The 26,067-nt window shown below is 38.5% G+C and overlaps 1 protein-coding gene across 1 annotated transcript; it reads right to left on the minus strand.

The window, feature by feature from the left end:
• Nucleotides 1-640: 640 nt before the first annotated feature.
• LOC121956005 (calmodulin-1) lies at nt 641-26,067 on the minus strand. The gene is made up of 6 exons (XM_042504108.1): nt 25,938-26,067; nt 15,614-15,644; nt 13,884-14,027; nt 4,274-4,380; nt 3,044-3,179; nt 641-1,717 (listed from the first exon to the last, which is right to left on the minus strand). Exons 1-6 carry the CDS (start codon nt 25,938-25,940, stop codon nt 1,689-1,691), a joined length of 450 nt encoding a protein of 149 aa, XP_042360042.1. The 5' UTR covers nt 25,941-26,067; the 3' UTR covers nt 641-1,688.

The raw sequence follows: 26,067 nt of genomic DNA on the forward strand, positions 1-26,067 counted from the left end.
GAAACCTGAGCAAATTAGCTTGATTTCTTTGAAAAAACATGGGAAGGGGGCAATAAGCAAACAAGAAAAGATTACCCAAAAACTTGTAAAAAAAAAAAAAAAAAAAATTAATTATAATTATAAATGAAGCTTTCCCATAGCTTTTTTTCTTTTCTTCCTATATGTTTTTCAGCTTTTTAAAATTATATTTTTAAAATAAAATATTTATTTTTTTCAAGGTCCACACATTAGATAAATTACCACGTTCAATTTGATTTCACAAAATGTAAACAACCCGTTGGCTTAGAGCACAAAAAAATAATAAAACATATTGCATGAATAAACAGAAACAGTGCTTTCAAAATAAAAGCTCGGTCCTGAAAATTCACTGTATTTCAAATTAATTAATGTTTTTTTTTTTTTTTCTAAAAAAGCTTGGCATTCATGAGTCAACTGCGGTCCATTTAGAATGGATCCGTGACCCAATTTTGGGCCGCAAACCACAACGACAGGCTTTTGATAAGGGAACGAGGGAGATGTTGACTTTGGCCTACAGAAAAACGTCATCCCTGAGCACTACGTTGCAAGATAACGCAAAATTTAACGCGAGGTAACACAAATATATATTTTCAAAGTACAAGAAAGACGACATCAGACAAAATAAAGTTCATGGTCTTTTATTTGAAAAAAAAAATAAAGACTAGCATGTACAACTTGGAATGAATGTAAACTGAACTCAGATGAACAGTCGTAAAGACTGGTGCGCTGACACTCCGAACAGCATGCGCCGTGAACACAGTACACCCCTCACTATGCTCATTTCTGAGTCGAGAAACAGAAGAAGAAAAAGAAAAGTGAAGGCCAGTGATTCTCTCTTCCAAGAAAAGAGGACAGACACTCCATCTCAGCGAAAAAAAAAAAAACAGAAAAAAAAAATAGAAAGCTCACCGTAAGACTCTTTAAGTCCCCCCCTCCTTTAAAAAAGGGCAGGACGCACAACTACTAAGATGGCCGTCCAAAGAACATAACAAAAACAAAAGAACATGCCAAACATTTGAAAATGTATTTTTTGTACATTTTTTTCTTTTTATCTAGCATACAATTAAGTCCCGTTCCACTTTTGACGCTTGAGTTAGAACCTGGTATACTCTCTCATCTTACCAGTACAGGGTTCCTCTCCAAATACAAAAAAACTGTACCAAACCAACAAGAGGACAGCTTATAGTGGAATCAGCACGCTCTGGTAGCCCGGAGGAGGGATGGGGGGCGGGGGGTTTAGTGCTCCGGTCTCAAGCTGCATGCATGAAGAACAGAAAACAGAGAGAAAGAAGAGATGGCCAGCCCAGACATTTACCACGAGCAAATGGAACTGGAAGGAGTTCGCCAAATGCTTTTGCTTGAGTCTGAAGGTAGTAGTTACAGGGTTTGTTGTTATTATTTTTACTTGTTAAGTACTGATGCTAAACTGATCTCCGGGGGGAGGGGACAGGATCACTAACCATCATTTTTCATGCAGATATTTTTTGTATATTTTTATATTTTTCCTGTGTGGACAGAAGGATATTTTATTTCAACATTCAATTATTTTCTATACAGAAACAGTATGAATAAATGAACATTTCTTTTTTTCCAAGAGGTAAGTAAAACATTTTGATTTTTTTTTTCTTTTTTTTTTCTTCTAAGAGGGGACGGGACGGGGCGGGCAAGCTTCACTTCGCAGTCATCATCTGTACAAACTCTGCAGAGAAGAAGAAGAGAGAGAGAGGGGTCATACACATTTTTACCACAACATTTCCCTGACTTTTCTATGACTTTGAGGCAAATTTTAAAGATCACACATTCTCTGAAATGACATTTGATATTGATACACCTTATGTTCTCTTCCAATACTATACAAGAGTTTTAGGGGAAAAAAAATCTAAAAAAAAATCATGAATTCAGAACATGATTACTTAACATTTAAGTATGACTTTGATCAATTTCTGGCAATTAAAAAAAAATACTTTTGGTGATCTTTAAATAAATATTTTGGGCATTTTTAATTTTCTTCTTTTAAACATTTTTGACATTTTTTAAGACAAAATGGCTTTTTTCCCCCTTACAATGTATTAGTGGTTTTTTTTTTAAAAGAAAACAAAAACCTATGTGGGATGACCAAAATAACACATTTATCACAGCCAGATTAAAAAATTTACAAAAAGTCCTTCAACAAATCATGTGATATTATACACGTTTGGCAAACAAAATTCCATAACCTTTCCAAAACTTTGAGGATATATTTAGTTTCCTACAACTTTTCCAGGCCTGGAAATTGCTATTTCCAAATTCTAAGACTTTTCAGGTTTTGGACGAGCATGTGAATGCTGGAGAGGACAAAAGACAATGGGGACGTCGGGTTTTCGGCTCTGGCACAGCCTGTTGCCAGTGAGAGCAGTCACCTGCTAAATTGTTAAACGCTTTATTAATTTTTTAATCAACCTGAGCAGGTTCAGAACACACATCCTAATTAGTGTCCGCTTTCCGAACGGCTTCCACGTTCATCTCATTAAACCCGTCTGATTAAAAAGCTCCTGCTTACAGTTTGGACGCGCACGTATGAAATAAATAAATAAGAAGCAGCGTACTCTGTCTGCAGTACAATGGGAGGATGAAAGTAGGGCACTTTTCAGCCAAAGACTTATGGACTGTTCATAATATATCAACAGCCTTCTAGAAAATGAGCGCAGTCTCTCGTGTAATGTGCCGAGGGAGCGGCGGGAGGGGGAGGGGAGGAGGGAGGCAGCGAGAGAGAAAGAGTGAAAAGGCTCCTGGCGCACTGATGCTAATTCAGAAGGATGGCTTTCTCCCATCTCTGTTTCAGCGGGCTCCGTGTACAGCCCCCCTCTAATAACTAATATTATGTGTGGCTGGCTTGTCTCGCAGTCGCCCTCAGAGAAATACACAGCTTGGAAAATGAAGTGCTCTGCCCCCCCCCCCTTTAAATAAAAGCTTACACCGTGGCCTAGAAACTGAAGCTATTTGTGCAGCCGGGACATTTTAGCGCACGCCTCTTTCACGACTTTACCTTCGTAGTTGACCTGTCCGTCTCCGTCGATGTCTGCTTCTCTGATCATCTCGTCCACCTCCTCGTCCGTTAGCTTCTCGCCCAGGTTCGTCATGACGTGACGGAGCTCTGCAGCGCTGATGTAGCCGTTCCCGTCCTGGAAACATGCGGCACACGGGATCAAATGTGTGAAACCAGTAAAGTCCCAAAAGATAACAACTGATAGGGGGAAAAAATCCCACCTGATTAATAAATGAGGAGACATGATGAAAAGGTGCGAAATGGACATGAAGATGAAAACATATTGCTTTTGTTTTACTTCTTCAGGTAAAACTCTACCTAGCCTAGCCTGGTTTTACCAAAAGAGAGAAAAAAAATAATTTCTTAACTATAATGTAAATGTCTGATACTATATATATATAAATCATCCTGTCCGTTTCCGTCGATGTCTGCTCCCATATATTATATTTAAAGTATTTTTTATTTTATTTTTTTTAAATATATTTTTCAGTAATTTCCAGTTTTTTTTCTTTTCTCCCCTTTTTACCATTTTTTTCCTAAATTTGCTCATTGCCTTTTCCATGTTTTGGAAGACTATTAAACCTATTTTCTCAGGTTTTAGAGATTTTAAGATTGTGAAAAACATCTAAATGCAGCACAAGAAAAACTGATATCAATCCAGATTTCAAAAGGTTAAACGTCTGATATCTGAGAAAATTGTCTGATTTTATTGTAAAATTTTACTGTAAAAATGTCTCAAAAATTACCCCCAAAAAAATTATGTAAAAAAGGTAAATGGTACAAAACAAATGACTTGAAAACTTAGCTTAGATAATTATTAGATATTATCAAAAAATAGAGAAAAATCTCCAGATTTTTTTTTGTTTTATAATTCTACTAATTATGTTTTTAAAAATGACGTTACCGAAAAAATATATCATTTTTAAAAAGCATTTTCTTCTGTCACTTTGTTTATTTTTCTGTTTAATTTTCTTTTTTCTGTAATTTTTATTTACCTATTAATTTCAAATTTTCTTGCTAATTTTGAGTCCCTTTCTTGTTTAGCTGCTCATTGCCTTCACCCCATTTTTTTTGGAAAGAAATAAAGTCAAACCGCTCAGCTTTCATCTTCATTCTTTCAGCTTTCTCAGTTGTTCTTCTCCTGATCGTCACAGACATTTACGTAACATTTGCTCCACAGAAATTAAAAATAAAACTTTGCAGAGCTTGGACAATGCTCTCTTTGTTTACCTTGTCAAATACCCGGAAAGCCTCGCGGATCTCCTCCTCGCTGTCTGTGTCCTTCATTTTTCTGGCCATCATGGTCAGGAACTCCGGGAAATCGATGGTTCCGTTACCTGGAAGCGGAGATCAATGACGCACATTTAATCAGCAAAAAATCGCAATTACCTAAAAGCAGATAAGTAGAGATAATGTAACGCCGCATTTAGCTGATGAGAAGCAGCTGAGTGGAAATATTCAGAGCGGACTCAAAGACTTCATATTCATTTAGTCCTCTTTATTTTTACTCCTCTGAGTACGTTTAATTTATCGTACGGGTCGTAACTTCTTTAACGAGTTGTACCTGACAGCAGAGATGCAACGGTTACAGATGCTGATGATACGATGACAATCAGAGGAAAAATCCCAAATTTAAAAAATATAATGCATTAATTTATTTCACAACACTACGGATGTTTCAAACACATGAGCACTTTTAATTGTATTTTTGTTAAAAATAATCGATTTAATGTTACATTTGTTCATGCTCTTATTGGGGTTACAGTGCAGGCTTTAACTGGGTATAAAAGTGTATTTTATCTAATCACAACGGCATGTTTTTTACAGTTTTAATAATAAATGAAAGAAAGATATCGAGACTAGGAGTCGACTGATGTTGGTTTTTCAGGGCCAATACTCATACCAATTAATCGTAGATAATAAGACTGATAACTGATGTTTGAAACCGATATGCATTTGAAATAAAAATGAAAATCTTTGTGTCAATATTTAGCATTTCAACAAACTAACAACACAAAACTTTGTTTGAATGCTTTTCACAAATGTTTAATCAAAACTTTAACTTTCAATATCATAAACAGCAAGTTCCCTGAAACTTTTTTATAAAGTCAAGTGAAAATTTAAAACAAACACTTTCTTTGCACTTTTTAAATGAATCATTTTATCGGCGATCATTAAAATAATAAAACGCCAATACAGATAATCTACAAAACGCCAAATATCGGCCCCAGAAATCGGCCTGGTCGATTGTCTGTCCACCCTTAATATTGACTGTCTTTTATGAAGGAGTTTTGACCCTGATGTCATTTTGGCGCAGCGCTCCTTTTCGCCTTTATGTCGCTCTCGTATGAAACTTTTCTTGCTTGAAGTTGTTGCTGCGCGGCTTCATAAGCCGCTGCACCAGATTTGTTTTTGTTCTGCCTGCAGTCAACGATGTTCGTTCAATGAAAAAAATAAAATAATAATGCATCATAATTTCACTTTTTTGAGAGCGAGAGCAGGAACACTGAGTGTAGCTGAGCTACAAGACTGTGATTTTTTTAAAGCGCCGCTAACACTGACATCAGTAAATCACTGAATCATTCAGCGGTTCAGTGTCAGCGACGCTGCAACTTCAGACATGACCAATCGCAAAATCATCATGACGAATCAGTCCTGAAATCATTTTACACATCGTCTACACAGATCGAACACCTGAATTTAATGCTTTTTAAGACCATTGGAGACAATATTTAACCAAATATAAGACTGAATTTTGGACAAATCTACCTGCATGTGTGAAGTTAGGCAGTATATGGTTCTACTAGTCCTCTATGCTGTGCCAGGGTAGGGTTTTTTTTTTGTATTTTATTTTATTTTACAGATACAGAGTTAAGTTCATTGTACAATTATTGCAGATTTATAAAATCAGAAATGTGGACTTTCACACAGAGGAGCTCGACACACTTTGAGAAAATAAAAAAGATGGATAAATTAAATTAGATGAAATACTTGTGGAAATTAAAACCTTATAGATTCAATTTAATGAGTCTGAAGGCTTGATATCTATAACATGTAAGACTTTGTAATGACCTGCAGACGCCCACTTTCAGCGCACGCCTTCCTTCCTGTGAAAAAACACCGAGACCGCAGGATGAGAGGAGGACGAGGACGAGGACGAGGGGGGAGTAATGTATGTGTGCTTCCTTTTCTTCCTCAGGGAAGCCCCGGGAAGACGCTGCATATGTTACACGCAGCGCAGCAGGACAGCGGGGGACCCGTGGCCACTCATCCATAATGTAGACGTATAGTACACAGAGCAGCGCGGCCTTCCAGGAGCCGCCATAAATCAAAGGCTCGACTCTCCTGGTGACGCCGACTGCAGGGGAAGCACCGAAAAACTGGGAGCTTCAGTCCAGATACTTCATCCCTCATGTCCACTTTTAGGACATTTCTAGGATTTAAAGACGTTTATAGGATTTTAGGACATTTCTAAGAGTAAAGGACTTTCTAGGATTTCAGGACAGCTACAGGATTTTACAATTTTTTTGCACTGTGACACCTTATGGAGACTAAACGCACAAAAACAATTCCCAGTGTGAATGATTTTATTTTTATTGTGAATTAGAGAATTGTTAGGGGGCCACCTATCAGGGGCCAGATTTGGCCCCTTTAGGCTGTGAGCTGAGTATCACTGCTCTTTGCCTTCAACTCTGTGCTTTGATGGTGTTAATGGCAGCTGCTGTGCCGGCGGTGCATGTATGCGTGCCATCGGATCAATATCCATGTTCCTGTTGTCAAGAAGGATTATCTGGGGATCAGACCCTCCTGACTGAGGAGGGATCTGTGAGGAACTCTGCAGCTCACCGACCGCAACCCCAGCAGGGAGAACGGTGGCGAATTTAACGGCGGTGAGCGTTGAAGTTGGGACATAGTGCGGCGGCGGTGTGTTATAATTAAAAACTGACAAAAAATAAACATATATCTGGATTGAGGAGAAGGTCAGGGACACCGAGGGCGAAGCACCCGGGAGGATTAGCCCCGCGGTGGGACGGATGGGGCGGAGGGATTGTACGCAGATTAACCAATGACAGAGCACGCCTCAGAGAGTGGGATACAGAAGAGAATGCATGTGTGTGTGTGTGTGTGTGTGTGTGTGTGTGTGTGAGAGTGTGTGTGTGTGTGTGTGTGTGTGTGTGTGAGAGTGTGTGTGTGTGTGTGTGTGTGTGTGTGTGTGTGGGACGGAAAAGGGATGCAGCAGTAATGTGATGGGGCAGATGGTGATCTCATAGCCCGGGGTAACAATCTAAGGACCTGTTATCTAACACACAGAGACAGCCAGCAGCACCGAGGGAACACACACACCCGCTGGGGGGTTGGGGATGGAAGCCGAGACGACGGAGAATGAAGGAATGGGGGTTGTCCCAGTCTTGGTGGACTAGAAAAAACCATCATCTAAGGGGGACTAGTGGAGCTCAGCAACCCTCGAGTGATATCTGCTGAACTGCTCCTCCAGCTGCTGCTGCTGCGATGGAGGAGGAGGAGGAGGAGGAGGGAGGGATGAAGATAGGGAGGAGAGAGAAAATGGTGGGAGGGAAAGAGAGAGAAAAAAGAGAGAGGGAGGGAGTGAGTGGGCGGTGGAGAGGGAGATGGAGATGAGGGAGCTGTGAAGAGAATATAAGGAGTGAACCGAGTGGGAGATGGTGCGATTACACATAAGAGGTGCTGACGCAAACTATAGAAGGCTGAGGCATCTCTGTGTGTGTGTGTGTGTATATGTGTGTGAGTGTGAGTGTGAGTGTGAATGTGAGCGTATGTGTGTGAGTGTGTGCGTGTGTGTGGTCATCGCTTTTTCCTGCATCATAAAGCCGACTTCCATCGAAAATGAGGTGTTGCGTAAAGATGAGTGATGTGACCAAATCTAATATTTTTGTCACATTTAAACTGTTGCACGTTCCCTTTAACCCTTTGAAGCCTGGTTCATCATCGATTTTCTTGTGTTGCACTCGCACGACTCTCACAAGCACTGAAACCCGAGCAGATTGCTTTGATTTATTTCGAATGAGCAACTTGGCATAAAATTTCCTGCAAATTGCAGGAAATTAGTATAAAGTGACAAGAAAAATGACCTAAAAAAGAAGCAAGAAGGTCATGTTTATTCAGGTTTCAAAGGGTTAAAGCTTCTGCAAACGTGGATTGAAATAGCTCTACATCCCAACTGAGCGCCAAATTCTCCAACAGTCCAGTTTGTGCCTGATTGCGTCCGGCGCTCTGAGGGGCCGATCACACAGAGACGCATCGCGAGAGAAGCGTCGTCAGTAAAACCATTGTTTCCCTCTGCTACAGCGCGCCTGTCATGCTCCTCTTTTGCTGCTGCGTGACACGTTGTCCAGTGACACTCATGACCACTCATGAGTGTCACTTTTGGCCACATACACGCAAACCCGCTGGAGGCGCTCACAGCTGTTTTTTCAGATGCGCTTCCAAGGTGTTTTTGGAGCAGTTGCACCTAGCGCAATGTATAATGCGAAATGCTCATTCCCACTGCACAAAAAAACACTAACATCTGGCTGTAAATGCAATGAGAAAGCGTACAAATGGCATTCAAACCCGAGTCAAATAATGCAACTCTGCATTAGAGACAGGATTTTATCGCCTCTGGCTCCAATCGGCATTGATGTGAACACAACAATTACCCTCCTTCTCCTCTCAAGCAGCTAAAACACAGATCCAATTTAATGGGCACCAAGTTTGAAAAAGAGAAACCAAATTAAGTCGAGATATAGAAGAGAAGAAACCACTGAAAAGTTTTCAAAGACGTCTGTCACTCCTGCGGTCTCCTGTTTCCCTGCTTGTGACGTCACACGGACACACCAACAAACCAAACCACACACACACACAAAAGCTGACAGAAACGCAGACAGCGGTGTGTTCACTGGCAGTGGGAATGGAGTTTATTGCCTATATTTCGCTGGTTTACCCATGGTTAAAAAAAACCTGCGTCACGTGCTAATTTTGTTGGGAAAGTGGTAAGAGTGAGTGTTTCTGAACGCACCCTGAACTTTCAAAATAAAAAGATTTGCAAAATAAAACATTTCACCCCGTCACTCAACGGTAAGTTTACAAAATGATTTATCGATATTTGTGCAGCATCTGATGTAGGGTACTTACTACGAACTAACCTGTGCAGAGTATGTGTGCAATTATTTTAGGTAAGGCATGTGTTCAATACTCAGGGCACTGTGCAGTACTCCTCAGATCCGGTGAGGATACTGTGTTAATCGTAGTCTGGCTGTATATGCATGTGGCCGTGTTTTCTGTGTCTCTTGTATGTCCGAGACAAATGTCTCCTAAGGGAGACAATGAAGGTTAATCTTATCTTATTTCTTTAGCATACAGTTAACATAACGTAGCACATGCAACACGAGCTGAGATGCAAACTTTTGTTATCAAAACTATGAATGCAATGATAAATTATGACGATGTAGGTTTAGTTAACACTAGTGCCATATTATTAATATATTCTTGTTATTTTATAGCTTTCCCATTTGCCACAAACTCTCTGGTGTCGGTAAAAGCCAGCTAACACACACACAAACACTGCAAAATGTGTTGAATTTAAAAGGATACTTTTAAATTCAACACGCCTACGTGGCCATTCTCACTTTGTTTAGTTAATTTTGTGAAATTTTTTTAATGACAAGTGAAAACTGGTCTCTGTACTTTTTTACTTTGACTTTTATATCTTGTTTATCATTGCCTGACTTTAATTTATTTTTATTTTTTGCATTTTTTTTCATAGTGAAGCACTTCGAGCTATTATTTTTAAATAAGTTTCAGGTATTTCCTTTACTTTTTACTAATTTCTTGCTATTTTTGGATCATGTCCTCTTAAGCTGATCATTGCCTTTTTTATCTTTTTGAACGAAATTAAGCCAATTTGCCCAGGTTTAAAAGGGGTCTTTTAAAAAAATTATTTTTGTTATTATAGCCCCATTTACTTAGTGAGTACATTCAGGGGATGCTGCAGCAATAATCTCTTGTATAATTTCCAGCAGGTGCGATCTGTGATTTGTGTGGTTGTGAAATAAACAGCAGCATTTCCAGTCGATACTGTAACCCTCAACTGTTCATAAACAGCGGCTCGGCTTTTACAATCAAAACGCCGGCAGCTCTTCGTCCCATCCTGTCCTCCATTCATTGTAAATTCTTTGCTGCGGCCTCCTTGTTTGGTAAATAAAGCTGATTTTGAATGGACCAGCTGACATCCCATGGCTGTGCCGATGTGGGTACTGGATGTGCAGAGCGCAGAGAGGCCTTATGTAACCACTTTTATTTTCCATTACTAGCTTCATTGCTGTCTGACCTAGATTGCATCAGCCAAGGGAGGCAGAGGCAGAACAAGGGGATGTTAGTGACGGTGTGTGTGTGTGTGTGTGTGTGTGTGCTCCTGGGTGTAACGGAGGGGGGAGGGCGCTGAGGATGGTGGGAGGACGTTTCAATAAAGGGGCAGCCAAGCCGCGGTGCGATTGATTTCTCCTGATCAATGTGTTCCCCATTTACAAAATCCTATAAGCTGACAGCAGCTGCAGCGGCGGCGGCAGCGGGGTGAAGGCCCACCGATGGCCAAAGTCCTCGCCACTGCCGCCAAAGGACGGTCAGCTCAGGAGCTCCTGGCCAACTTCGCACACTCCTCCTTTAACCCTTCGAAACCTGGATCAGCATCAGTTTTCTCGTGCTGCATTCAGACGCCTTTAACGAACACTTAAACCTCTGAAACATCAGCAGTTGGTTTGATTTCTTTCAAAAACAAAAGGCTAACAGCAATTTGACAAGAAATATCCCGCAAAAAGCAGGAAATTTGTAAAAGGTTAAAAATGAGAAAGAGCGAGAGAGAGAATTATTAGATGAAAGATTGTTGTTATTGTTATTGTTGTTATTATTGTATTTATACATTCAACACTGTGTTGCAGAGAGAATTTATTATATTATATTTTTATTTATTTTGTTCTTTTTCAGTTTTTTCTCTCAGGTCATTTCCTTGTTTTCTTTTTCAAAAATGCTATTTTTTAGGTAATTATCTTGTAACTTTTAAAAAAACTTTTTTAAAAATAAAAATACAATAACGTTGAGCCCTGAGCAGGGGTCGGCAACCTTTACTATCAAAAGAGCTACTAAGACGACGAGCTGCATTTTAATGCTAAGAGCGTTTAAACAAGAGACTGAGAGCTGTTTCCAGTTTATTTCAATTTTTATATATCATTTTATTTTTTATATATCATAGTTTTATATTTAATCCAGGTCACTCTGCATGAACAGCAGTTAAGATCAATACCACATTTGACTTTACATTTGATCAAACACGTGAATCAATAAAAAAGTTTCTTCCCATTGAGCAAACACTGACTTATAAAATAACCTTGTTATGAATGTTAGTACACTCGCCTGGCTGCTTTATAGGCAAAAGTTTGCTTTTTTTTTGCTTCAGCTAAAAAATACAGATAATAAAATGTGCAACTACTAAAAAGTAATTGATAGCTACCAGGAGCAAAATAACAAAATATATAATTTTTTATTGTCAATTGTCAACACTTTTTTCATGCTTTCCTCCATTTCTGCTGCCCGGAAACGTCACGCAAACGTCACAACTCTGTAACTCTGGTATCATCCAAATTTCTCATTTTCACACTCATAATTACAACTTTGGAGGGGCGTTCATGTGCTCCTACGTCATCAATATGGTAAATACAATATTCCCGCGGAGCACATGAAGGCTGCACTAATTAGCCTAACTAATTAACCAATTAGCAAAGGGTTAACCCTTTGAAACTTTGGTAATCAGGCTTGATTTCCACAAACATGGGAAGAAGACCATGAGCAATTTAACTGAAACCACCTGTACCTCCAAAAATAAAGCTGAAAAAAAGAAATAACCTGAAAAAGGTGCTTAAATTATTAATTATTATTATAATTAAATTATAAGAACTCTGTAAAATAATTTTAAAAATAATTTTAAATGATAATTACAATTCATTTTTATTTCTAAATTTGGCTTTTTTCTAAAATAATTTTCTAAATCTACTGATTTCTTGCCAAGTTGCTCATTGCCTTTTTTCCACATTTTTGAAAGAAATCAAATTTTCTCAGCGTTTTAAAGGGAACGAATACTTGTGAAAGGCGTCTGAAAGCAGCATAAAAAAAATAATGTCACTCCAAATGTGAAGGGTATATTGACATACCTTTACCATGACACATGATTACACACACAGTGACAGTTTTTGGCCGTATCGGCCACCTCGGAGATGAATTTTGGCGCTCAGCGTGTGGCGTTCACACTGACACTCGCCGTGTTGCGCTCACAGGCTCTGAAAGCGCCTCTTGCGCATCCATATCGCTGACATTGTCAGCCATGATGGAGCTGAACACACAGTGACTAAACTGCTGACACAGAGAGACGCGTCATCCGAAAATAAAGCCGGCCAGACAGTTGGCCCGCACAGTTGGTGGACAGTTGGTAGGAAAGGGAGGGAGGTGGGCGACAACGCGGAGACGGGGCCGTAATGGATGTGCTGTTTAATCCCTCCTGCAGTTACAACAGAGGTTTCAGCGCCGCAGTCGTGCAACAAAAATGGTGAAATTCTTTTCCTCCCAAATGGCCGAAATTAATAGACAAATCTCCCAAAGAACTGAAGCACCAAATGAGAGTGTGCCAGTAAGTCATTTCGCTGATTAAAAACGGGGCAGCGAGCAGGAGGGGATCAGTGTGACTGCTGGTGGGAACAGAATGGCTTCACCTTATTAACCTAAATATTAAAAAACCCGTCCTACTCGCTCGCCACACACTTTGTCAAACGCCGGCACAATTAACAATTTAACTGCTGATTATTCACCTTTTAAATACATTTTCCCAGTAAATGAAGGCAGAAGTGAGCGCTGTGATTGTGCCGGTGAGACGTTTCACTCTGATAGAAAATGATTCACAAAAAAAAGAAGCCTCAGAAGAAATGATGACAGCTGTCTGATAGTGCCGAACATGAGGCCAAATCTCAAGATTAAAAAAGTGTGAGATGAAGTTTACAGTGTGAAACTCACTAATATTCATCTTTAGGGTCCACTTTAATATTTCATACTCGAATCGCTCTGCGCACGAAATGCCCTTTTCAAAATCAGACTTTAAAAAATATTTACATTTGTATTATTTTCTACTTTAACTGACTTGAGTCCTAATCATACATATCAAATATTCATTAATCTTCAATTTTTTAAACCTTTAAACACAAAGTTTATGTCACTATGCAACTGTATTTGCAGATGAAAAAAAACACCAAAAAGTGAATTATTTTTAATATACTACATGCAAAGAAGATTATTATTATTACCAAATATGGTCAAAATGACCTCAGCAGGTGGAAAATAGTCAAAATGACAAATTCAGAGTCAAAAGCCCAGAATGACACCCAGAAATAATACAAGTCCTGTTTTTCTGCTCTGATGGCTGTGGGATCAAAAATGTCAGTTTGAATGGGTTTCAATGGAGCATTTTTGGACCTGAACAGTCTGAATGTAACTATTTAGTTTCCACAGTGTATTTTAGACTTATTGTAGGAGCTGAGCTGCAAATTCACTGATTACACTCAAATACATTTATGATATATGCATGAACACACACACAATTATCAAAAACATGAAGAATGAAAAGTGTGTAAAATGCAAACGTTTTTCCCGAGCACAAAAGGGGAATAAATAACAAAAGAAACAACAGCAATAAGAAAATAAGTATCGGCCCAGAATTGATCAGATCAGTAAAAAGCACCTCGCAGCAGTTTGGAGTATCATGGGTTAATCATGTGCGTAAACTGACCGTCAGCGTCCACCTCGTTGATCATGTCCTGCAGCTCGGCCTCTGTGGGGTTCTGGCCCAGCGACCTCATGACGGTGCCGAGCTCTTTGGTGGTGATGGTGCCGTCACCATCCTTGTCGAATAAGGAGAAAGCCTCCTTGAACTCTGCGGGGGGGCGAGACGGCAGCAGGTTAGATTACTGTCGCCGCGCAGGTAAAGAAACGGGTTACATCAGGACGCCGCGGTCAGGTCGGGAGGGTTAATCCACCTCCTGAGACCGGAAGACGCCGCGTTAAATAAGTGCATCCTCAGGCTCTGAGAAAAGGGTTTTTTTATTTTGGGGAAAAAGGCAATGAGCAACTTGGAAAGAAATGTCTCAAAATATGCAAAAAAAAAAAAAAAAAAAAAACTCCAATAATAAAAGGTGATTAAGTCATCTAAAAAAATTGCTTGGGTGGGGGATTATATGATATTATCAAAAAAACTAGGGATAAATGACCAGAAAATTTGATTTATAAATCTAATCATTGCACATTTGGCGTTATTCTACAAAATAAAATTTTTCTATATATTTTTTCTTTTTTTTTCTTATCACATTCTTAAGGTCTTTTTTTACTCTTCTTTTTTATTGTTTATTTTCAGTTAATTTTCTTGTAACTTTTGGTAAATTTCCTGCTGATTTTTTGTGAAGTTGCTCATTGCATTCTTCTTCTTATGCCTTTTTAACTGAAAACAAGTCAGTTTAATCAAGTGTTAAAGGGTTAAATGTGCTAAAGACAGTTTATCTCACACTGTGGTAAAATAGAGAACAGCGCGGAGGCTAAAAAAAAAATCGATTTTACTGTGAGAACTTGTCTGCAGAGGCACGTTTCTAAACCTCGGGCCCTGGACTCCCGCGCGGGGAGGTGCAGCAGCGCTGAGCGTTAGCTCGGAGCTTTAGCACGAGCTAATTAGCCACAGAGGAGGTTTGACGGAGAAAAGTGCAGCATCCAAAGGCCACATCACTTATTTATCAGAAATATCACAAAAACTGTCTATTCACTGTGGTTTCTCTCTGGACTCATGACATGCTGCAATTCATCTTCCCCTCATTTCCTCTTCAAGTCCAAAAGTTAATGATCTGCCGAGGGACAGCCCCTTCAGTGCACATGCCCCCGTTAACCCTTTGAAACCTCAGCAAAATGGATTTTTTTTCTTTATTAAAAAACATGAAAAAAAAGCAATGAGCAACTTAAAAAGAAAAAATGATCCAAAAAATTTGCCAAAAAGAAAAGTTTAAAAAAGTACCAGAAAATTACTTGAAAAATGGCAGCAAAAAAATAAAAGTAAAAAAAAAAAGTGACCTGGAAAAATATGTTTAATTCTGTAACATTATTTTAAATATATAATTATAAATATAGTTTTAAAAAATGTTACAGAATTTTAATTATTTTTAAGCATTTTTTCAGGTCATTTAATTGTTGTTTTTTTTTTTTACTTTCCTTTTTCCCTTTTGAATTGTTTTTCAGGTAATTTTATTGTATTTTTTTTTTTTAATTAATTTTTGGGTCATTTCTTCTAAAGTTGCTCATTGCCTTCTTCACCTAGTTTTGAAAGAAATCAAGCAAACTTATCAGGTTTCAAAGGGTTAAGTGGCGTATAAGCAACCGGCTAATGAGAGAAATCAGCTTTATTGAGTAACACAGCGAGTAAATATGTGCAGAAAAGGAGGAGGAGGAGTAAGGAGAAGAAAAAGCTCTTTCAGTTCCTACCTGCGATCTGCTCCTCTGTTAGCTGGTCAGCCTGCGGGTAGGAAAAAAAAAAAGGAGAGCATTACAAACAATGAAGTTTCTCAACAAGAAAACTATTCCAAGACCGAAACTGTTGCGTCATCACATTCCTCAGCGTCCGCGCCCACCAACCACCAACACCGGCCGCAGTGTTCGGGGGTCTGCTGCTGCAGAGCTGCAGTCTGCTGTCTGCACGGCCAACGCTAACCAACGACAATACCCCCAAATTTAACTCCATCAAACCCTTTACTCACCATTTAGTTCACACAGATGATCAAATACAAAGCCAAGAAAGCAATAACGTTAAATCGGGTAAAAGTAAGAAAGCAAAACATTAGTGAATATTAAGAAATTAAGATCTAATTCATGCGTAAATTATTGGTGTTTTTAAGGTGGATTGTCCTGTTTGAGCAGCTGTGGTTGTTGGTTGGTTATGTATTATTTTTTAATCGGTTGTTTTACGTTTACATTTTTGAGTAAGATAGTTGAGAATAATTTTTTTTTTGTTTTGTTTATTTTATTTTATTTTTATTGGTAGTTGATCGATTAGTGATTTAATTTTTATTATCTCTGATAAAAATTGTCAATGCAGTTGTATTTTTGTATTACCATTAACATTGTTATTATTATATTCATTTTTATTTGTTCAGTTATTTATTTTATCGATTACTATTATTACTTTTGTTTTCTGTTAGAGTGTTGTTTTGGACCACAGGAAGACTCACTCGTTGCCAAGGCGTCAGCCAATGGAGATCCTTATAATAACCAACAACAAACTTTAAAAAAGCGGGAAAAAAACAAGAGTACAAACAAACAAAACAAACAAAAGACAACTCAAACAAACATAAACACATAAAGCGTCGCCTGGTTCTGGTTATATTTCATGTCGCAGTTTGCAGGGCGAGTTTGGTTTAGTATTAGTCTTTTTTTGTACTCACGCCTGCACTTTTGTTTTTTAACACTTTTTCTTGTTTCCTGCTTTCCTCCTTTTATTTTCCTCAGCTACATAATTTACATTTAAATCTGTAAATTAATTATCATTCAATAAACTGAGGATGACAGAGGACGTGTTTCAATGCCTGTATTTCCTTTTTGTAAATTTTAATTAGAATCCAATTCGAGTCCATCCTGAATCCACTTAAAGAAACAGTTCACCCAAAAAAATGACTGAAATTTGTGAAGATAACTTTGTTTTTCTCGTGTGCCTCCGCAGCAAACAGAGAATCAGATAAAGATGAACATGATAAATTAAAGTAAATGTGTAAAAACAGCAAAACTTTTTCAACACATCAAACTCTCACACAGATCCAAACCCAAAATAAATAATAACAATAATCCAAATATCCGCTGTAAAAGTTGTGTGAAAGTTTGTGAACAGATGTTTTGAGCAGATAGTTTTGCTGTCGTTAAACGTGCTCCACGTTTACTTCAGTTCATGAAAAATGATCGCCTTTTTGGATTCTTCGTTCGCCATGACGGTAAGTGAGAAAAAATACATTTTCTTCACAAATTCAATGAGATACAACGTGGATAGTTCATATAAAAATGGTCATTTGTGGGTAAAGTATCACTTTACGACTGCGATATGAAGAAAATATGCAACAATGTTGACAATTATCAATCCTGATAAATAAGCATAAAAAACTGTCCTCCGTTCTGCCTCTTTGCTTCTAAAAACAACAAAAATATAGTTTGTTTCAAAAATAGTAAATCACTTTTCAATTTTTAATAATAATAATAATGCATTTTATTTGTAGGCACCTCAATGCAGAGTTAAAAACAACCGTATAACAACACATCAGTTAGAGGAGAAGTTTTCAGTGAATGAAATCAAATGTTTAAAGTTTAGTGCGACCGGATCGAGCTCAGGGATCAGTTTGAATATGAAAGTTTAAAAAGATGATTTTTAAGTTGAGATTTGAAAACTTTTATCAAATATGAGTTAAAGTTAACATCACAATGACGATAAAACAAAAACGAGACATTGTGCCGCTCTGACGTCAGTCTGACTTTAACCTCTGAAGTTAATAATGATGCTGAAATCATATCAGATGTGACGCTCAAAGGCTCAGACTTTTAAAAGATTTTAAAAAGAAATTATTTAAAGGTTGTTTGTTTGATTTCACCACAAAGCTGCGACACAGAGAGCACAACAAAGTGTTATTAAAATATTGGAATTTTGATACAAAACCTAAAATATTTGATACTTTTTTCGATACAACGGGAAAAAGATGACATTGAGCGCAAAGATTTTAAATATTTAAAAGATAAATATACAAAGTCTATTACGAAGTCTATAACTTCAAGAAAAAAAGTCAAAATTCTCAGATTTAAGCTTCTTAAAAATGAGTATTTTCTGTTTTCTTTCCTCCTCTGTGACATTAAACTGAAGGTTTTTGGGTTGTGGATGAAACATTTGAGGACGTCATCTCAAGCTTTGGAAAACACTGATCAGCATCAGCATGAGCAGAAAAGCTGAATAACAGTTGTCGGGGAACAAATTGATACATCGTAGTATCTCAATATTTTGCGTGCCAATATTGCATCAATACACAGATGCCAAGTATCATTTTTTTCACCAAAATATTTAGACTGCAAATATATATTAAGCTTTTATTTTACCCTGCAAGAATAATACAATCAATTGTTTATTAAGTCCATTAAATACATTCGTCAGCATTTATTTTATCTAATAAGATAAAGTTTTCCTTTAGGGACATATTTGCAGTTAAAAAAAAGTTTTAAAAAAAACCCCAATATATCGTAATCACAATACTCAGCATATCGCAATAATGTATCGTGACTTGAGTATCGTGATAATCTCATATCGTGGAGTCCAAACTCTAGACAGAGCGAGAAGTTGGTGCATCGATGCTGCAGAAAACGAGTGTTTAAACGTAATTTACAACTGACAAATATTGATTTATCAATATTTTTGACGACACTATAACAAAATTCACTGCACAAATTTAAACTTCCAGCTGATAGCTGGCTCAGAGAGTCGGCTACACCTCAGCGCTCCACACATGGAGGACTGCTGGGCGACGAGACGCTGCAGAGACGCCGGAGAGACGCCGGAGAGAACGTTTCAGGTCGTTTCAGGACAAATCAGCAGCAGGGGAGCGTTTCCATGGTCGTACCGACGGGAGAAACGGCCCGCTGCTGTGTTGGCGCAGATCGCCTCCCCTCCCAGCCCGCTCCCTCGGCTCGCTGATGGTTGACAGTGACTCACACATGCTTTAAATGGTTTGCAGGCGAGCATCCGCGGCCTTTTACATCGAAGGATCAGGCATCTTTGTGAAGGAGCTTCTGCTTTCAAACAGCAGCAAAGTGTGCAGCCCGAGGCGCAAAAACTCCCACAGGTACCCTCCCATCACTGTTTTTTATTTATCTAATTATCATTAACAGACCACACTGACATCACTGTGTTTGGCAGAACACACACCGATTAACACACTCACTCTTAACCCTTTAAAACCTGAGCAAAAAGGCCTGATTTCTTTTAAAAACAGGGGAAGAAGGCAGTGAGCAACAATTGAAGGAACAACATGAAAATTAGCAAGGACTTTGTTAAAAAAAAAAAAAAGTATTAAAAATTTGAAAAATTCCATTAAAAATAAATAAAAATAAACAAAAAAGACCACCTGGGAAAAGTGATTTTGAAGTGTAATAATTTTAACACAATTTCAAATATGTAATTAAAAAAACAGATACTTTTTTCCTTTTCCTTTTTTTTTTGATGACCCGAAAATTAGCAAGATATCAAAATTACAAAAAATTACAAGAAATTAACCTGAAAATTAGTACAAAAAGGAAAAAAAGAAGAGAAAGTTAAAAAATGATCAGGGAAAATGATTTTTTTTAAATTAAATTTGTAATGTTATTATTTTTTTTAAATAATGTTCTAAATCTACTTATTTCTTGCAATTTGTGGAAAATTTCTACCAAAGTTGCTCATTGTTTAGAAAAAAAATGCACCAATTTTCTCAGAGTTCAAAGGCTGAAATAAATGTGAAAGTGTCTAAAAGCAGCACAAGAAAGTGATGTCGCTCCAGGTTTCAAAGGGTTAACGGCATTCTTTCTCAACACTGAAACTTTCCATCCTCATGTTTCCCGGGAATTAGTCCAAGTAGTCGGTTCCCCCTCAGAGCCTCCGGCCCGTCGGTGTGTTTACGTGTTTTTGTACGAGCTCACGCTGCAAGCAAACATCCCAAAACCATCATCCTTAAACCGCGTCGCCGTGGAAACCTGAGCCTCGTAAAGTCCATGTTTGGAGCTGAGGGCGTTTAAAAAAAAAAACTCTGGAGCAACATCACTTTGCTTGTGTTGCATTCAGGCGCCTTTCGAAAATATTTAAACCTCTGAACACGATTTCTTTAAAAATGTAGAAAAAAAGGCAATAAGTAACTTGGTAAGAAATGTTCCTGATGCTGCAAGAAATTATTTTGCATACAAAAGTAAATTTTAAAAATCTCTGCAAAATGTTTCCAGGAAAGAAAATAGACAAAATTTATATTCTAATTATCATAATTACATCATTTAAAATCTTGTTACAAATATTTTATCATTTTAAGCTCATATTCAGGTAATTTCCTCCTAGTTTTTAATATTTTTTGCTAAATTTTGGGTAATTTCTTCTTTCTTTGCTTGTTGTTTTCTTCCCTTGTTTCACAAAATTGGAAGAAATTAGTAGATTTTGGAATTTTTTTTAAAGCTAAGTAAAAATGTATAAGAAGAAAGAAGAAAAGAAAGCTAGGGAAAAACTATATTTATAACTATCATAAAAATGTGTTTTTTAAACATTTTATAAAAAATGACCAATATCATACCTTGTATAATTACATATTTAAAATAATGTTACATTTATTATTATTATTATATTATATTAAGCACTTTTTTATCACTAATTCTCAGGTTATTTTCTTGTGCTTTTTACTAACTCCATGCTAATTTTTGGTTCATTTTTGTCTTTCGTTGACCATTGCCATCTTCCCATGTTTTTGAATGAAATCAAGATCATTTTATTTTAATTTAGCTATGGAAAAAACGTGAGGAAAAAAAAAAAAAAAACAACTTTATTATTATCAGAATGAAATATTTAAAATCATGTTTAAAAAGTATTAGAATTTCTAAGCGTTTTTACTCGGTCATTACCTTTTTTTTAACTAATTTTTCTTGGAATTTTCTCATCATTTTTTTTTTTTTTACTTATTTCTTGCTCATTTTTGGGTCATTTCTTCTTTTCTTGATTCCTGCCTTTTTTCCATGTTTCTGAAAGACAATCAAGCCAATTTGTTCAAGTTTTCGGAGGGTTAATTTGTGAATTGAGCCTGTAAATTGAGTTTGCTGCATAAGGAGCAGATTGGGTTGGACGGGATGAGATTTAGCAGACTGACCTTTAACTTCACTGAAACTCGAGCAGCAGCAGCAGGATGCATTGATCCGGCCGGCGATGTCTCACGGAGAACATCGCTCATACAATTAGCTGACATGATTTAATGTTCTCCCTCCCCGCGCCGTCTTCCTGTCTCCATTTCCAGAGTCGGAAATGTCTCGAGACAAAACAGCGACGTTAACGTTGCCCGCCCAGCATCCTCTGACCGCCTCCACTTTTTACCCTCGTGTTAATTTCTCCTCCCTGTTGATGGCGTCCTGTCTTCCCTTTAGTCACCTGTTTGTCATGCTGCTCCCGCTGTCTCTCTCTGTCCCCTGCTGTCTCTCTAAGTGGACAGGGTGTGTGGGGGTTTGGTGACTCAGCGCCATGGATCCTCCCCTGGCTTCGGCCCAAGCTGTCAGGGCCTCACGGTGCAGCTGCACCACCAGGCCCACTACCGGCCCATCCCTTCCTTTTCTCCCCTTTTTTCCTCCTTCTTTCCTTTTGATTTCAGCCAATAACGACGACGACTCCTCCAGACCCCCCCCCCCCGTATGTATGTGACATACTGTTCAGAGGAAACTCCCTGTGATTCACCGGCCTCGGTGTCCCATGGACCCCGGTGTTCAGTGCCAGGCTCTAACAGCTTGTGGAGGACTGGGAGTGTTTCGGGGGGCTCTGCTGGCAGCAGGTTGCTGGCATGAGTGGGTCACCACTCCCACTGTTGCCCGGGCAGCCAGGTCCCCAGTAACGCGCTCCAAACAGGACTGTGGGAGGCTTTTCACCAGCCAGCGAGGAATAACTTATCCTCTGAGTCGATGTGGGTTCCCACACATTGTCATGGACAAAATTTCAAAACTTTTCAATGACTTTTCCAGGGCCCAAAAAAATTTTTTTTTCCTTGCCCAATTTACCCGCTGTTTTTTAAAACATGTAAGATTCAAACTATTCAAACGTAATTTCAGCATCTCGCGCGATGTGTTCAAGGACTGTTGGAAATTTAAAACTACAACGATAATTTCTGCTTTTAAAGTTATGGCAATGGAAAACTGTGTCATTTTGGTGATTTTTAAAGAAATATACCTATAAATTTTTTTTTAAAAAAAACACACAAAATGCTCAAAAATGCTTTTTAAAAAAGAAAAAAATTCCAAAAATTATTGAGAAAAAAAAGAAAGAATATTTAAGTGCTTTAAAATTGCCATACATTTTTAAAAAAGGAACATTTTTTTTAACTCTACAAAAAAATCACCAAAAATATAAAAAGAAGGAAAAATAATCACCAGAAATTGTTTAGGAAAACATGTCTTCCAAACCTGTTTTCTTATGCACACAGAAAAACAAAATTTTAAAAAATCACCAAAATTTTTAACATTTTCTATAAAATTTGCCAAAATTAAAAAAATAAAAAAATATAGAAGTCTTTTAAAACATGCCTTCCAAACCAGTAGGCCCACAGGTTTAGAAGGCTGTAAAACAAACACTAATTACAGCCATGTAAGGTTTTATGCCCCTTCAGGCAAAATAGCGTAAAAAACATTTGTGGGAATGTGTGAAGAAAATTTAGAAACTTTTGTGATGAACAAACAAATAAAAACAACCAAAATGTTACGAGTTACGTTTGATTTGATCAAGGACGCAAAATGGTGCAAGAGAGAACTCCAGCGATCATCTTTATCCACGCCCAAACTGATCCTGAAGTTTATCCCCTCTGAGTGAAAGATGCACGGCCAGCTGTCACTCACACACACACACACACACACACACACACACACACACACACACACACAAGCACACACACACACACACACACACACACACACACACACACACACACAAACACACACACAAACACACACACACACACACACACACACACACACACACACACAAACACACACACACACACACACTTCCATTCATCCTAACACGAGCACAAACACAAAGAGTGAGTGTGGCGCACACACTTGTTTTCTATAGCTCCACAGAGCGATGAACGCCTCCTCTCTTTGAGGCCGGACAAAAGGCAGCGAGGCCTCGGGGCCGGGATGCGGGGGGGGTGGAGGGGGGTTTGGGGGGTGAGGGGGGGGGGCAGTAGGGGATGGGTGGTAAACAACACCAGCCTCCCTGCAGCCTGCGGGCAGGGCCGGTCCACCATATGGCCTGGCGGTGGATGTAAGGTGGCCGGGCACTCTTCCTCCCGCCCGCTTTATCGCTCCCAGACGTCGGGAACAGGACATGGCGAGGTGTTGCTGCCAAGCATATAAATTATTCACTGCAGCGGATCGGATGTCCCTGCAGTTACTAAACATGCATCAGCAAACAAGAGCGTAACAGGAACAGGATAGGGCCTTAGCATGGCCCCACTACTTATTCGATACTTCCAGCTCAATGGGGGAGGCTGTTTCCACTTCAGCCGCCGTATTGATGCGGCGAGGGGCTCGCACCTGCAGATTTTCAGTGATGGAGACGAAACTCCATAAACAATTCCACTTTACACTCCAATTACCGCGATGCAACGTGAGACTGCACGGCGGCTTGATACCATATAAGGGATATTTGATCACAGCGGAGGGGGGGGAACGGCTTCTTGACTCCCTCGGGACATTAATCATCTATCAGCCTCGATAATCGATGGATTTGTTTTTGAAGGCCTCTTTGTGTGACGTAGCGGCGGCGGCTCGCTTTCATCCTGCTGATGTCAGCGTGAAAGTGTCAAAAGCTGTAAAAGTGCAAATATCTCACTAGAAAATGACTTTGGTAGAAGTTTTAGTCACCTGTAAGAATATTTCTTGAATAGAAGTTTTAAATATCTCATATTTAAGTATCAAAAGTAATTTTCTGACATTAAATATAATTAAGTATTGAAAGTAAAAGTACCTCACCTGCACATGTAAACTGTTTAAAGTCCCTTTTTGTATCTGAGCGTGAAAATGAATAAATAATAAACTAAACAAGTTAATGCTGTTACTAAAACAGCTGAATTTGAGAATTATGAAGTCGATTTCTACATATTATGCACAACCTTAAAAATGGAGCGTACATGACCTTAAAACAACTTTTTTTCATAGCTTTTTAAAAGGTTTTAAAGAACAAAGTCCTTTTTTGTCCCTTCCTCCTTCATTCCCTGTTTTGTATGACGTAAGTAAATTGCTGCAGAGAAATTTAGATTTAGATTAAAAGTAAAAGTTGGGACGATAAATAATTGTTTGATTAAGAATTCAACAGAATGAAATTTATCAAATCTATCAATCAATAAACTGTGCAATGCTGTCACAGTGTTGCTGTGAGCTCAGAATGAGGAAAAAAACGTATTTGGTATTGTTTCAAAAAAGCAATGTTTTTATTTTTAAAAAATAATTTTTAAAAAGATTAATTGATTATTAATTTGTTGTGATCATTAATTAAAAGTGCTTACAAGTGCTTTGCATACTAAACTTCTACCTATTCGGACACCTTTATGTATATAGTATTTTATGTATATAGCATATTTTAATTTTTTTTAGCATTAACTTATTTATTTTTTATATTTAAAGTTTTATAGTATATTATTTGTATTATATATTTATTTTTTCAGAATGTTCTTGTTTTTTTTCTATAGATAGATTTTTTTTCTCTCTTCTTGTGTGATGTATCACTGTTTTTTCTGCTCCTTTATCACCTGCTGGATTCCACAGCTCTATCTATCTATCTATCTATCTATCTATCGATCTATCTATCTATGAAGAATTTGCAGTCTTAGTTGACAGAAATATAAAAATTCACGTTAAGTACAGATACTTCCCCAAAATACTTGAGTACAATGACAAAGTATTATTACTTCGTTACATTACAACACTAGAAAGTGTGTCTGCAACATCTGGTCGGAGCGATGTGTTCAAATTTGCAAGTCACTGAGGCCTGCTGCAACATTTCTCTGAATTTAAGCCGCTGCGGAATAAAACTTTTAAAAATGCATCAGAGCACCACCAGGGTCTATTTTTTTCGTGTTTTGTAATAGGTGGTGTTAGGAATAGAAAAAAAGTCGACTGAAGTCTGCAGCTGTTGATGTTTTGTGGTGTCCACATAAAAAAAAGAGCTGCTTCACGGACACATTTGCATAACATCGAAAAAAATTTGCAAAGAGGCAACCAAATCAGGCGATAGACAGATAACGCAGCCCGAGACGAGCCCCGCACAGCACGGGAGGCTGCAGCGAGAAGGTGCGCCTCATGCATGTGCAGCCTGCACACAACCAGGCGCTACAGTGGAGATACAACCTCGTAATTACAGAATATGGTCAGTTTCCGTTGCGGAACACTGACGAGATATTCCCCCCATCACGGCTCGAGGACCAAGATGGTGCAACACAGAAAGAGAGAGAGAGAGAGAGAGAGAAATGGGGAAGCTGGTTTTCCTCCTGACGGGAGGAGCGTCACTGACGGGTTCACCGTGTTCAAAAAGCGGAAACACACAATAAAACATGAAACATGTAAAGCCTGCTACATGTCGAGGCAGCTGCACGGCTCTCAGAAAAAAATCGCGCCCTGGTTGCATTTATGGCTGCAGAAATGTGCTGTAACCACCCAGAAATAGCTCCGATAGCACCAAATCCAGTCCAAGAATTAATTCGATCTGCACCATGCAGCCGAGAACCACCCGGTAAACTGCGCAGTTATGAGGAAATACGCTCAGGTTTTTTACACGTTGGACCCATTTGTTTCTTTAAGCACAAAAAAGAACAAAAGACGCACCATAATAAGGCTTCACATTACGCCATGCAGCAGGCTGAACATAGAAAATGCGGTTTTGCGGGCGTTTTCCGCCTCCTTTACGCACACGGACAGCTCAAACACGGAATCAATGAGTGCGCACCAAAACAGCCTGCACGAGCACAAAAGGCTTCTCTAACATTTAATTCCTCCACTGCAGAGAATGAATGACGATACTTACCATGTCGGATGGGTTGTGTGCTTGTCGGTCTGTGGACGCAGACTAGGAGTGTGGTCGTTCCTTAGATGGAGTTCCACTGGCGGGTTAGGAGTGTGTATATTGGCCGTGGCCAGAATGGGGATTGCCTTGT

This window comes from Plectropomus leopardus, chromosome 16 (assembly GCF_008729295.1).
Source record: "Plectropomus leopardus isolate mb chromosome 16, YSFRI_Pleo_2.0, whole genome shotgun sequence".
Classification (NCBI taxonomy): domain Eukaryota; kingdom Metazoa; phylum Chordata; class Actinopteri; order Perciformes; family Serranidae; genus Plectropomus; species Plectropomus leopardus.